The 14,904-nt window shown below is 35.4% G+C and overlaps 1 protein-coding gene across 3 annotated transcripts in view; it reads left to right on the top strand.

Annotated features, from left to right (window-relative positions):
* Positions 1-13,883, top strand: part of LOC123552001 (synaptic vesicle glycoprotein 2C-like) — a 49,855-nt gene extending 35,972 nt beyond the window's left edge. For all 3 annotated transcript variants that reach the window (XM_045341350.2, XM_045341347.2, XM_045341349.2), the window contains 3 exons: positions 655-890; positions 5,288-5,447; positions 10,189-13,883. In XM_045341350.2, coding sequence (XP_045197285.2) covers positions 655-890; positions 5,288-5,447; positions 10,189-10,372 — 580 coding nt within the window. In that variant the 3' untranslated portion in view covers positions 10,373-13,883. The remainder of the gene's footprint in view (positions 1-654; positions 891-5,287; positions 5,448-10,188) is intronic.
* Positions 13,884-14,904: the final 1,021 nt, after the last annotated feature.

Here is a 14,904-nt window from a genome sequence, read left to right as displayed (position 1 = left end):
TTGCTTAGGACAAAATCCTTTAACGGGAAGTGGACACAGACAAGAAGTTGGCATAATAAGTGATTTGAACTGCTGGGGATGTGTAATGCCATTTTAGACATCACTTTAACCTGTGCTGTTGCAATAAAAAGTACATAAACACAAATTTTTTAGGATTAACTAATTTAACAAATTAAGCACTGGTATTACATGTATTTAAGAAACTACTCATTAAACCACACTGTTATTTCTAACGCAGCTATTAGCACTCCTTTATTGGAACTCTGGCTGTGTGCCCTTGTGGAAATACAGCTTAAGTCGTGGTAATAGCTAGGCCGGCTGTTGCTTTTAAGTCTATAGTAGTATTTTCTTAAATTAAGTCACCTGCCCACTATGATAGGGTGTGGTGTTTGCACACTCATTTTCTTACATTATGAATGAGATAACGAGAACATAAGGTCTCATTGATGCAAAAAATTCATTTTTTCATACAAATCTTAAGCTTTTATCCGGATTAAGTCTGCAGTAATTTAATGATTTGTATCTCTTTGAAAACAGCTTTTTGTTTTAAAATCATAAAACTTGTGAAAGCAGCCGTTTAAAGGAAGTTTTGAAGTTTCTAACAAGATATTTCAGGCCCAAATTTTACATACGTATCCTCTTGCTATATTTTAGTTACTACGGGTTATGGATGTGGTTTCCAGAAATATTTTCTCGAGTGGAGAAATATGGTGGGTCCGTTTGTAGTCACCCACATATAAATGAGACAGCATCCAATACAACAGAACCATGCAATGGCATCCCGGAGGAGTGGGTGTTCTTTGAAGGATTTATGACAGCTCTGTCAAACCTACCAGGAAATATACTGACTATACTGATTATGGACAAAGTTGGTAGAAAACCATTATTATGTGAGTGGCTATGCTTCTTCATTCTGAATCCGACATTGTGTCTAAAATCATATCTCCTCCACCTCTGATCATTCATGTGGGGAAGTTGGCAGTTACTTGCGGAGAACAGGTTTGTACTGGTACAGAATCCAGGAACACTTGTTAGGTTAACTGCCCGCCGTTACATGACTGAAATACTGTTGAAAAACGGCGTTAAACCCAAAACAAACAAACAAATCATTCTGAATCTGTTAAAACATTATATTCCTTCTATGTTTAAATTGAATGAGGCATAGTTGTAACGTAAGCATATCCCTTATCCCTACATTTTCATGGGTATAAAGAAATGATGATGCAAAAACTATGATGTACCTAAAGTGCAGCACAGAGCATAGCAAACAAAGAACATTAAATTTTGCCCTCTAGATTTGAACAGGGTTTGCTGTTGTTGGTATAAGATGATGTCTTGCATCAAGCATATGGCATATTCAGTTTAAATGGATTTTCACTAGATGTTTTCAGTAGCCTCCAGTCATTTCTTAGAACAGTTATAACTTACTATTATTATTATTATTATTATTATACCAGATTCATATAGTGCCCTTTTCATGATAAACACATTTAAAGGCGCATTACATATAGCAAACAGCCACACAGGGCGTGAAATTCATCCTCTACTAGTACAGACACAGAGCAATCTGACCAGAGGGACAGAGTGAGATAAAGCCCCCCTGTCTGGCTAATTTAGCCTAGCTCTTTGTGAATAGACAGTCTGGTTCTTTAATGTGCCCGTTGTACAGCACCAAAGCGTGTGAAGCCGTCTTTCCTGGGAAGAACCATTTCAATTCTCTTAGTTAGGTGGGAGACACTCTAGAGTATCTCAGATATTTCTAGTGCCTTGACAGGGATTCAAACCCCCAGACCTCTGGATTGACAGTCAAGCGTGTTACCACTAGACCACCAGCCCACTAGCATGATTTATAGATTTGCCGATCATATACTGTGGTTCATGTCGCATGAACTCTGAAAAAAACAAAACATTTCATTTCTTTTATGTTTTTGGTGAAAATGGTTGTTTCTTGACATCTGCCAGTTCAAATATTTTAAATGTAAAGCAAATGGGAATTATACTTGTTGGTTAGGATATTTGCATGGATTGATACAACTGTAGAAAAAAGCATGAAAATTAGTCGCTTATCAATATTAATGCTATTAGAATATTGCTCTTTACTCAAGTTAATGTATAGCATTGTAAACTGATCTGCAGGAACATTTCACTGATAAAAGTTTTATTACAAGCTGTATTTTTAGCTTGACTATATGAAGTATGGAGAGCTGTCCTACTCGACCCGGCGCATCCGCACCTTGATTAAAGTTTTGATGCACTTTCTCTTTGTTTCAAACTTCAATTGTTATTCCTCATCGTCACCCACATTGTATGGCACAAGGGCCATAACTCTTGCATCAATATTTTATTAATTATCTGCCCTTTTTACTTAGAATTTCAGGTTAAAGTTTTGCACTTTCACTCTATATCAGTTATTACTAAATGGATTTGATTCAAACTGAAAGTAGATGTTCCACATCATCTCCCACATCATATGGCACAAGGTCCATAACTCTGATACCAATATTTTAATGAATTATCCCTCCCCACTTTTACTTAGAATTTCAGGTTAAAGTTTTGATGCACCTTCACTCTATCTCAGTTATTATACGCCCGAAGGGACGTATTATGTTATGACGCTGGTGTCCGTCTGTCCGTCTGTCCGTCCGTCTGTCCGTCCGTCCGTCCGTCCATCTGTCCGTTAGCAATTTCGTGTCCGCTCTGTAACTCTTGAACCCCTTGAAGGATTTCAAGGAAACTTTACACAAATGTTCACCACACCCAGACGATGTGCAGAGCGCATGTTTTGGATGTCTCGCTTCAAGGTCAAGGTCACACTTAGGAGTCAAAGGTCATATCAGTTTGTTTCGTGTCCGCTCTGTAACTCTTGAACCCCTTCAAGGATTTCAAAGAAACTTGACACAAATGTTCACCACACCAAGACGACGTGCAGAGCGCATTATTCCGGGTGACTTGCTTCAAGGTCAAGGTCACACTTAGGGGTCAAAAGTCATATCAGTTTGTTTCGTGTCCGCTCTGTAACTCTTGAACTGCTGGAAGGATTTCAAAGAAACTTGGCAGAAATGTTCACCACATTGCAACGATGTGCAGAGCGCATGTTCCGGATGACTCGCTTCAAGGTCAAGGTCACACTTACGGGTCAAAGGTCATATATGACTTTGCTTTGTATATATTGCTCTGCATTGCAGTGCTCTTGTTTTTATTTGGCAGATCTCTTTAACAATATTTTTTTTTAATTACTTCCCTTTTATGTTACTATAAATAGCTTATTTTGAAACTTTTTTATTATTGGCCCTAGGGAAAAACCGAGACCACTTTTCTGTGGTACAACATGGATGGTACCTCCAATTTTAAGGTGTATTTTTACATTCCTGTACCTGATAAGGATTATTTTGTTATTATTTTGTAGACTTTGAATATTTTTTTTGTGGACTGTTTTTTGAAGTTTTCCTTTTGTTGTTCCAGTCCTTTGGGGCTACAACAGTCAAGTTCTTAAAATTTTGCTCCCATCCTATGATGTAAGCCTTCGGGCGTATATTGCCCCGCTTGGCGGCGCTCTTGTTAGTAAATGGATTTGATTCACACTCAGAATAGTTGTTCAACATCATCAATCACATCATACAATAAAAGGACCTCTTGCATCAATATTTTATTAATTTTCTGCCCTTTTACTTAGAATTTCAGTTTAAAATTTTGATGCACTTTCACTCTATCTCAGTTATTACTAAATGGATTTGATTCAAACTTAAAATAGTTGTTTCACTTTATCACCCACATCATATGACACAAGGTGCATAACACTGGCACCAATTTTTCATGAATTATGCCCCAGTTTATTTAGAATTTAAACCCCCAACTGCCATATAAAAGCCACAAGATGGTGCTGGGGCAGGTTTTTATAAAAATTATGCATGTTTTACATCAGAGAGCCCTTTTTCAAAATTTTAAATAAACTACTGAATAAAAAGTTATGAAAAATTGCATAAATACACATTGAAACATTCTTTAGCAATTGGTGTTTTTATTTTCTAAAACAAAAAATTGTGAAGTATAGTTTCAAAAAATTATTTAAACCTAACTGCCAAAAATTTGAATTTGCCGGGAGGAGCTAATGAGGTCATGAACCCTAGAAGAACAGAGAATGTAAACTATTCCCATGTGGTTAATTTTATCAACAAACAGGCTTCATATGTATCAATGGAATTAACACCTAGAGTGCATTGCAAAACTTTTCCAGAAAAGTAATTTTGAATTTTTAAACCAAATAGAATATCATAATCATTTCTACAGTTACATTTTTATATGTTATTTAAAAAATGTTTTAAAGAAATAGGGAACTACTAATTACAGACATATAGTGATAAATTATTTCAAATAGCTTATCATTTTTATTAGTCCTTATCACAGCAGCACTTGCTAATTTGTGTGTATTGTTCTGCATCCCAGACTTAAATAGTTTATTATTTCTGCATTTATTGCTAGATTATCTCAATTAATGGACCTGCCAGCAATGACAGAAAAGTTAAATGAATGTTTGATTTTGAGTTTCACTGTTAAATTCACATTAAGAAGTTTAAAAATCAGGAATGCTAGTCTCAACTCAATTTTTCATAGAATTGATACTGATATGGATGCACAATATGGATAATAATAGTTTTTAACCATCAAAACATGCAAACTAGTTCAAATTTCTTCTTCAACTGACCATTGTTTACATTTGCCTGTGAATCATTGAAAGTGAGCTATTTTTAGCTGACAGACAGCCTAGAGTAGCATTGTTATTTGATTAGCTCCTCCTACAAAACTTACTGCCAGGGTAGTAAAAGTTGGGGCTTTAAGGTTAGTTTTGATGCATTTCACTATTTTTCAAATATTACTAAATGGATTTGATTCAAACTGGAGGTAGTTGTTCCACTTTACCAACCACATACAATATAAGGTGCATAACTCTTGCACCAATACTTTATGAATTATGCCCCCATTTTGCTTAGAATTATACTTATTTAGTGTTTTGATACACTTTATCTCTCTTATTACTTAATATTTTTGACACAGACTCAAGCTATTGTGCAATATTTTCATCCACCATTGGCCTCATTAAACACTTCAATGACAGCTCCAGCTCCCTCAGGTGCGACTAGTTTTACTATCCAGCATCAAAATTGTCGAGTGCGCTGTCTCCTGTGACAGCTCTTGTTTTCAAACCCTACAGTGCTAAAACATAAATTGTATGAGTGTTGACATAATTAATTTCTTTTTTGTAATAACATGTAGTGCATGTATTTTTCAGCAACAAGTATGGTGTTAGCTGGTGTCACAGTATTTTTCCTGCCTATAGTACATAGCAAAGTTCATAATTTACTTATATCCTGTGCATTTGGTGCTGTGACCACTGTTGGCTGGAATTCCATAGATGTTCTGCAGGCAGAACTTTTTCCTACTGCTGTCAGGTGAGCATTTCTAACATTACATGAAATAACAGAAGTGGTGGTTTGGTGTTGGGTGTTCATCCTGGAAGTCGTGGGTTCAGTCACTACTTGATTACAGTCATACCTTTTGAAGTGCACTTATCCTAGTTTATCATGGAAGAAAACTGAAAATACAAAATGTAAATAAGCTTAAAGCTTGTCACCCTACAGTTGAAAAAATGAGTATGTTTTCAGCCAGTGGGGTAACAAGTGGACTCATTTATGTTAGAAAATGAATGCGATGGTTAGTAAGTTTTAATGTAAGTATTTGACTGGCGTTTTTCAGATGAAACTTATTTTCTAAACTAAACTTTTTAGCTCACCTGTCACGAAGTGACAAGGTGAGCTTTTGTGATCGCGCAGTGTCCGTCGTCCGTGCGTGCATCCTTCCGTCCATGCGTAAACTTTTCCTTGTGACATCTCTAGAGGTCACATTTTTCATGAGATCTTTATGAAAATGGGTCAGAATGTTCATGTTGGTAAATTCTAGGTCAAGTTTGAAACTGGGTCACGTGCCATCAAAAACTAGGTCAGTAGGTCTAAAAATAGAAAAACCTTGTGACCTCTCTAGAGGCCATAATTTTCAATGGATCTTCATGAAAATTGGTCAGAATGTTCAACTTGATGATATCTAGGTCAAGTTCGAAACTGGGTCACGTACCTTCAAAAACTAGGTCAGTAGGTCTAAAAATAGAAAAACCTTGTGACCTCTCTAGAGGCCATATATATCACAAGATCTTCATGAAAATTGGTCAGAACGTTCACCTTGATGATATGTAGGTCAAATTCGAAACTGGGTCACGTGCCATCAAAAACTAGGTCAGTAGGTCAAATAATAGAAAAACCTTGTGACCTCTCTAAAGGCGTTAATTTTTCATGGGATCTGTATGAAAGTTGGTCTGAATGTTCATCTTGATGATATCTAGGTCAAGTTCGAAACTGGGTCACGTGCGGTCAAAAATTAGGTCAGTAGGTCTAAAAATAGAAAAACCTTGTGACCTCTCTAGAGGCCATATATTTCATGAAATCTTCATGAAAATTGGTCAGAATGTTCACCTTGATGATATCTAGGTCAAATTCGAAAGTGGGTCACGTGCCCTCAAAAACTAGGTCAGTAGGTCAAATAATAGAAAAACCTTGTGACCTCTCTAGAGGCCATATTTTCCATGGGATCTGTATGAAAGTTGGTCTGAATGTTCATCTTGATGATATCTAGGTCAAGTTTGAAAGTGGGTCACGTGCCATCTAAAACTAGGTCAGTAGGTCAAATAATAGAAAAACCTTGTGACCTCTCTAAAGGCCATATTTTTCAATGGATCTTCATGAAAGTTGGTCTGAATGTTCATCTTGATGATATCTAGGTCAGTTTCGAAACAGGGTCATGTGCGATCAAAAACTAGGTCAATAGGTCTAAAAATAGAAAAACCTTGTGACCTCTCTAGAGGCCATACTTGTGAATGGATCTTCATAAAAATTGGTCAGAATGTTCATCTTGATGATATCTAGTTCAAGTTAGAAAGTGGGTCACGTGCCTTCAAAAAGTAGGTCAGTAGGTCAAATAATGAAAAAACGTTGTGACCTCTCTAGAGGCCACATTTTTCATGGGATCTGTATGAAAGTTGGTCTGAATGTTTATCTTGATGATATCTAGATCAAGTTTGAAACTGGGTCAACTGCGATCAAAAACTAGGTCAGTAGGTCTTGAAATAGAAAAACCTTGTGACCTCTCTAGAGGCCATACCCTTGAATGGATCTTCATGAAAATTGGTCAGAATGTTCACCTTGATGATATCTAGGTCAAGTTTGAAACTGGGTCACATGCCTTCAAAAACTAGGTCAATAGGTCAAATGATAGGAAAACGTTGTGACCTCTCTAGAGACCATATTTTTCATGGGATCTTCATGAAAATTGGTCAGAATTTTTATCTTGATAATATCTAGGTCAAGTTCAAAACTGGGTCACATGAGCTCAAAAACTAGGTCACTATGTCAAATAATAGAAAAAACGACATCATACTCAAAACTGGATCATGTGGGAAGAGGTGAGCGATTCAGGACCATCATGGTCCTCTTGTTTCTTGATGATGTGCCAGCTGCTGAATTTGACCTGTAAAAATAGTGCTTATTATTACATGGCTGGTCTATAGCTTGTGTTGTATGACCAGTCTATATTCAGCACATGTCTGCTAGGCTAAGAAGTAAAATCTGTGAAAATTTATTTATGAAGTCCTGTTTTAAAGCACTTATTGAATGGCTTACCTGACCTTTGGCAGTAGTTTTGACTTTTTGACTTTGATGGGTAGGTTTATAATATTCAGTCCATAAGATTATAATTTTTTAGCTTACCTGAGCTCATGGGGAGCTTTTGTGACCGCTCAATGTCCGTTGTGTGACGTGCGTTGTCCGTCCGTCAACATTTTCTAAAAAAATCTTCTACTTGAAAACCACTGAGCAGAATTACACCAAACTTCACAGGAATGATCATTGGGTGGTTCCCTTGCAAAATTGTTCAAAAAATTTCATTCCGTATAGAACTCTGGTTTCCATGGCAACCGAAAGGAAAAACTTTAAAAATCTTCTTGTCCAAAACTGCAAAGCGTAGAGCTGTGATATTTGGCATGTGACATCATCTTATGGTCCTCTATCAAGATTGTTCAACTTGCGCCCCAGGGGTGAAAAGAGGCCCTGCCCCAGGGGTCGCAAGTTTGACATAGACTTATATAGTAAAAAAAACTTTAAAATTCTTCTTGTCTTAAACTACAAGACCTAGGCCTTTGATATTTTGTATGTAGCATTGCCTAGTGGTCCTCTACCAAAATTGTTCAATTTATGCTCCTGGTATGAAAAGAGGCCCTGCCCCGGGGGGTCTCAAGTTTTACATAGACTTATATAGGAAAAAAACTTTAAAAATATTCTTTCCTGAAAATGCAAGGCCTAGGCTTTTGGTATTAAGTATGTTGCCTTTCCTTGTGTTTCTCTACTAAATTTATTCAAAGTTTGTCCCTAGGGTGAAAAGAGGCCCTGCCCTGGGGATACCAAATTTAACATAGACTTATATAGGAATAAAAAAAAGATCTTCTTGTCTGAAAGTTTGTGGCCTAGGCTTTGATATTTGGTATGTAGCATTGCCTGGTGGATCTCTAACAAGTTTGTTCAAATTATGCCCCTTGGGTAAAAAGAGGCTCTGCCCTGGGGGTCACTTGTTATAAGTATGAGTTATATAGGAAAAAAATACTTCAAAAATTATCAGATCATATTTCCTAGACTGTGAAATGATAATTTCCTGATGATCCCAGGTGATTAGGGATTACTTGATTGTGACCTTGACCTACTGACCTACTCTCTTGTTTTTAGCTCACATGTCACAAAGTGACAAGGTCAGCTTTTGTGATCGCGCAGCGTCCATTGTCCGTCCGTCCATGTGTCCGTCCGTCTGTAAACTTTTGCTTGTGACCACTCTAGAGGTCACATTTTTCATGGGATCTTTATGAAAGTTGGTCAGAATGTTCATCTTGATGAAGGTAAAGTTCGAAACTGCATCACATGCGTTCCAAAACTAGGTCAGTAGGTCTAAAAATAGAAAAACCTTGTGACCTCTCTAGAGGCCATACTTTTCAATGGATCTTCATGAAAGTTAGTCAGAATGTTCACCTTGATGATATCTAGGTCAAGTTCGAAACTGGGTCACATGCTATCAAAAACTAAGTCAGTAGGTCAAATAATAAAAAGACCTTGTGACCTCTTTAGAGGCCATATTTTTCATGGGATCTGTATGAAAGTTGGTCTGAATGTTCAACTTGATGATATCTAGGACAAGTTTGAAACTGGGTCACGTGCAGTCAAAAACTAGGTCAGTAGGTCTAAAAATAGAAAAACCTTGTGACCTCTCTAGAGGCCATATTTTTCAATGGATCTTCATGAAAATTGGTGAGAATGTTCACCTTGATGATATCTAGGTCAGGTTCAAAACTGGGTCACATGCCTTCAGAAACTAGGTCATTAGGTCAAATAATAGAAAAACCTTTTGACCTCTCTAGAGGCCATATTTTTCAATGGATGTTCATGAAAATTGGTCAGAATTTTTATCTTGATGATATCTAGGTCAGGTTCTAAACTGGGTCACATGAGCTCAAAAACTATGTCACTATGTCACATATTAGAAAGAACGACATCATACTCAGTTCAAAACTGGGTCATGTTGGGACAGGTGAGCGATTCAGGACCATCATGGTCCTCTTGTTAAAGATACAGCCTTAAAATTTGGATGAAATGTACAGTTTAGCACACCGATCTTAAAACTGACTTTCAGTTACCATGAATGTGACCTACTGATCTACCTTCTTAATATTTTAGCATCAGTTTGCCATTTGAAACATGTGGCTCATATTACTCAGGTGAGCGATCCAGGGTCATCATGACCCTCTTGTTTAAAAAATATTTTCTCAAAACATTTTTAAGTAAGGCAGCTAAGAATATTTGTGTTAGCAGCATCTAAACCTAAAATGAAATTGTAGTGCAAAACTTCTTTGATATCAGTAGTATTTAAGAGTTGATGTGCTGAATTCTTATTTGTGGATAATTTTTGTACTAATGTTTTATAAGTCATTTTGGTTAGTTATGTGTTTGTGTATTTTATATTTTGACTACATAGTTTTCTTGCAGAGAAATCTGCATAATTTGAAAGATAGTCCAACTACTAAGACATTTTGCTGTTTGTTTACAGGTCAACAGCATTTGGTGTACAGTCAGGTGTAGGTCGTATAGCAGCAATCCTTGGTAATGTTTCATTTGGAAGTCTAGTGGATGTACACTGTGCAGTTCCTATGATTATGGTGTCTGTGTTATTGACAATTGGAGGACTTTCTGCTATAAAGCTGCCAAATACAACGGGAAAAGATATCCACTGATATTCTAGTTGTCATACAGCTTTGGAACCAGTCTCAGAATGCACTTTTCTAATTGGTCAATTTCAAAACTGTGCTCAGAATCAACCAATCAGAAGCTAGAGTTTTGACACTGGTCTTCAAATTTAGTTTTATTCCTTTTGACCAAGGACAGCTATATCCAGGAGTTGTTTTGATTTCATACCCATGATTTTTATTCAGTATTATTATAACGTTTATAGGATTTTGGTTGTCTATTAATCTGAGCCTGTAGGACAGTCAGGGAAACTTGGCATGTAATTTTTTGAAACAGCAGGTCTGGCAATTTTAAATTGAATGGTAACATTTAGATAGCTTTATGAACAAGGTTCGCACAGACTTGAAAACTCCTTGAATTTCAAGCTGCTAGATGAAAAGTGCTTGAATTTGCAAAAACCTCCTTAAAACTCCTTGAATTCGTTTCTTGCCTTGAAAACTGCTTGAAAAGTGCTTGATTTTATGATAAAAGTCCTTGAATTTCCTTCTTCAGAAATTTTGGTCAGCTTAATAAAAATAGATCGTAAAAGACGCTTTGACGCATCGCCATGTTTTATGTCTACATAACCTATGTGTACCGTAAGATACGGGTTTTAAACAGACTGGGACTAGGAAAATTACGACATGTAAAAATTACGGACACCATTTCCGTTACCGATATTGAAGAAAATGTCGTGTATTTTCAACAAAAAGTGGCTTGTATCCTATCCATGGCTGGTCGAGCACGAAAACAAACGGAAAGCCATGTGCAAATATTGTAACAAAGTTATTGACATTAGTTCAATGGGTGAATCGGCGCTGAAATCGCACGTCAAGTCTGAGAAGCACAAGAAAAATGTACCTGATCGAGAGTCACCAACGGCCACTCTTGATGTGTTTACTATTCCACCTTCGCCCCCAGCAGCCAGAGGCACCTAAAACTTGATCTTATATGACATGATAAGTCGCTGTTGATGTAAGAAGTGTTGATCAATTGTTTGCCAGTCATTTTGTGTGTGATAAAGTGTTGATCAATTGCAAATTGGAACTCTATAGAAAAACTTATATCACGTGATAGTCATTTTGGATGTAAGAAGTGTTCACCAATTGTAAGCCAGTCATTTCGTGTGTAATAAGTGCTTGTTCAATTTTTTGCTTATCCTTGAAAACGTAATAAAAGTCCTTGAAAACTCCTTGAAAACCCCTTGAATTTTTTGTCAGTCTGGCTGTATGAACCCTGATGAAAATGCTACTGTGTCTTGCTATATAAAACGGGGTAATAGGGATTTTATAAAAAAAATATTTTTTACTAGATGTTGATTATATTTGAATTTTCTGTGATGTTAATAGAGGAAGCTTGAACAGTTACAACAGCTATATTGGTATGTATAGTATGTAACTTTCTGTGGAAAAGTAGTACATGTACTTGAATTTTAAGCAATAGTATGAAAATTACTGAAATTATGGAATAGTTTTCATTAACCTTTGAATAATTTGTTACATTTTGAATTAGAATGAAACAATGAGACTTCTGAGGGCAGATTTGAAATGAACTTCCACATTGTTTATAAACAGAACTGTATGGTGAATGTTTTTTCATAGCTGAATTAGGCAGTTTCTCTTAGAAAAATAGCTTTTTTTCTGAAACTTAATGAAAACTGAATGTGCAACAAAATGTTAACTGAATGTTTTAAGAATCGAATCATTCTTTATTTATGAAAGGAATCATTTACTCATATAAGTATGTGATGAATCAAGATAAGATCAATTGAAACTGTTCTTTTTCATGGTGTTTTAAACTTGAGTAGTGAATTTTTGCTAAACCTTAAATGAAAGTAGTGTTCTAAAGCATTGAACTACATTTAAAAAACCTGAATTGATGTTGGTTAATCTCATTTGCTGAAAATTTATTTATATTGTCTTGAACTGAAAATACATTTATAATCTCCTGTACTGTAGATTAATGTCTAATCTTAAAATTGGTTGTTAATTTCTTGCTCTGAAAGTAGATTAATAACTTCTTGCACTGAAAATTGATTTAGAATCTCTTGCACTGAAAATTTGTTATAATCTCTCTACTGAAAATTGATTTATAGTTATTTGCACTGAATATTGATTTATAATATCTTGCACTGAAAATTGATTTTTGATATCTTATTCTGAAAATTGATTTATAATCTCTTGCAGTGAAAATAGATTTATGATCACTTACATATCTGCTATAGATTATAATAAAAAGATTTGCAAATACGAAATGCAGCATCAGTTCTTTTTGTTCAGATCATTTAATGTTGTCATTTTAATCAGAATAATTTTATTTTTTTTCTCGTTTTGGATAGATAAGTTATTTCACATACAGAAAATATTATAAATAGATCACAAATTATGATGGATTCTCTAAGTATAACATTCAAATGTTTATCTTATGCATAACAATGAAACTGCTTCATTTTCCTTGGTTTTGGTTTAGGAGTTTTACATTCCTGACTTGGGAACAAAGTGAAATTTTTTATTTATATTTTAATATTGTGCACCAGTATTTGGTTGTATAAATGTATATGGATGTAGTGTTTATTCATTATGTACTGCTTTTATGAATGCATATATATTTTACAAAAATCCTGTTATTAAAAATGCATTTATAGCATTTTCTCAGGGAAGAATTCAAAGTGATTTTTTCATAAAAACCGTGGAGTTTGGAACATCACCAATCATTCAGGCATAGTAATGTGAAGAAAAGTTTTAATTTAAAAGAACATAGAAAATGTCAAAAATGATAAATATATTATTTTTATGCCCCCGAAGGTGGGCATATTAAAGTCGCACTGTCCATCAGTGTGTGTATGTGCGTGCGTGTGTCGGGATTCTTGTCTGGTTCAGAACTCTGCCATTCATCAAGGGATTTTGAAATTACTCGGCATAAGTGTTCCTCATAATGAGACGACGTGTCGTGCACAAAATCTAGACCCCTAGCTCTAAAGTCAAGGTCACACTTGGAGGTTAATGGTTAACCGGGTCTGTTTCATGTCCTGTTTATAACTGTGCCATTCATCAAGGGATTTTAAAATTACTTGGCGTAAGTGTTCCCCATAATGAGATGATGTGTTGTGCACAAGACCCAGACCCCTAGCCCCAAGGTCAAGATCACACTTAAAAATAAAAGGTTTACATGGTCTGTTTCTTGTCTGGTTCATAACCCTGCCTCTTATCAAGGGATTTGAAAATAATTTGACACAAATGTTAACCATATTGAGAAGTTGTGTTGCGCTTATGATCCGGATCTCTCAGGTCAAGGTTAAGGTCACAAAATTATTCAAACCTAAACTACTGTGGCATATCTTGCACAGACAACTGTAGCATTCATGGACATGCTTTGGGGGCATTTGTCACTAATAGTGACAGCTCTTGTTTAGAGATGTTTTACAAAAATTTGTAACTAAGTTAACTACTTAGATAATTGTTTTTTTGTTGTTATAACAATTTTATTTTTGACATACCTAATAAAATTTTATGAAATGTTTTCATATCTCTTTTGTGTGCCATCCAGGAGGGAGGTTAAGGAGCTGGGGAAAACATTAAGATTTACTATTGTCCGTATGTCTGTCTGTCCATTATACATTATGCCATTTTCTTATCCTCCAGGGCATCTAAGCTGGTATTTTAACTATTGCCAAGTTTGATCTAAGTAGCAATTAAGCTAACAAAATTACCAGAAGGAGGAAATCTTACAGTCATTGAACAGTCAAAGCTTTTACATGAGATCTAATTAACCCACATGTGCGTAAGAAGATACCCACATGTGTATGATATCACATTGTCATGACGTCTTATTTTTATTACATCCCTATTGAATATAATTATCTAAGCAATTTCCCTTTTAGGAATTTCGCAGAGATCTTAAGTGTCTATAGCCCTGCACATAAGGCATATTATCACATGTTTGATGTGGGAGTGAAATAAAGCTACTACATAAATGGTATCACACTAATGTAATAAAGCTTTAAGGTTTATGTCATCTTTTAAGTATAAGAAACATTGGTCAAATTGTTTTGGTCTGTAAAAGGTCAAGAAAGAAGACATTTTGATGATTCAGCAAGAAAAGCTTACATTATGATAAAAATCAAATTACTTTTGTGTCTTTCCACATTGAATTTATTAAACTTGTTGAATAAAATTGATGAAATGCTCAGCAGAGTCTCACATTTTTGCTTTATTCAACTTGTTTAATAAATTCAATGTGAAAAAAGTCATGCAATATCCCCTGTTGTAATTATGTGATTATGTGTTTGAAATATTATATTGTTTTGCACTGGATAATTTGTTTCTAGTAAAAGAGCGATTAATCCTAGAGCGATTAATCCTAGGCTGTTACTGTGTTGGTGCGCCGTAAAACCCAAATAAATAAATAAATAAATAATCCTAGGCCATAGGGGTTAAATGTAACAGCCGGGTATATTTTATGGTAGAGTCATTTATAGGTAAGTTGTTACCTATATATGTTTATATAGCAATTGATTGTATTGGAGGATAAAATTTTTAAG

Source organism: Mercenaria mercenaria, chromosome 4, assembly GCF_021730395.1.
Source record: "Mercenaria mercenaria strain notata chromosome 4, MADL_Memer_1, whole genome shotgun sequence".
Taxonomy (NCBI): Eukaryota; Metazoa; Mollusca; class Bivalvia; order Venerida; family Veneridae; genus Mercenaria; species Mercenaria mercenaria.
The sequence above is the reverse complement of the archived record's forward strand: the minus strand, read 5'-3'. Positions and strand labels throughout refer to the sequence as shown.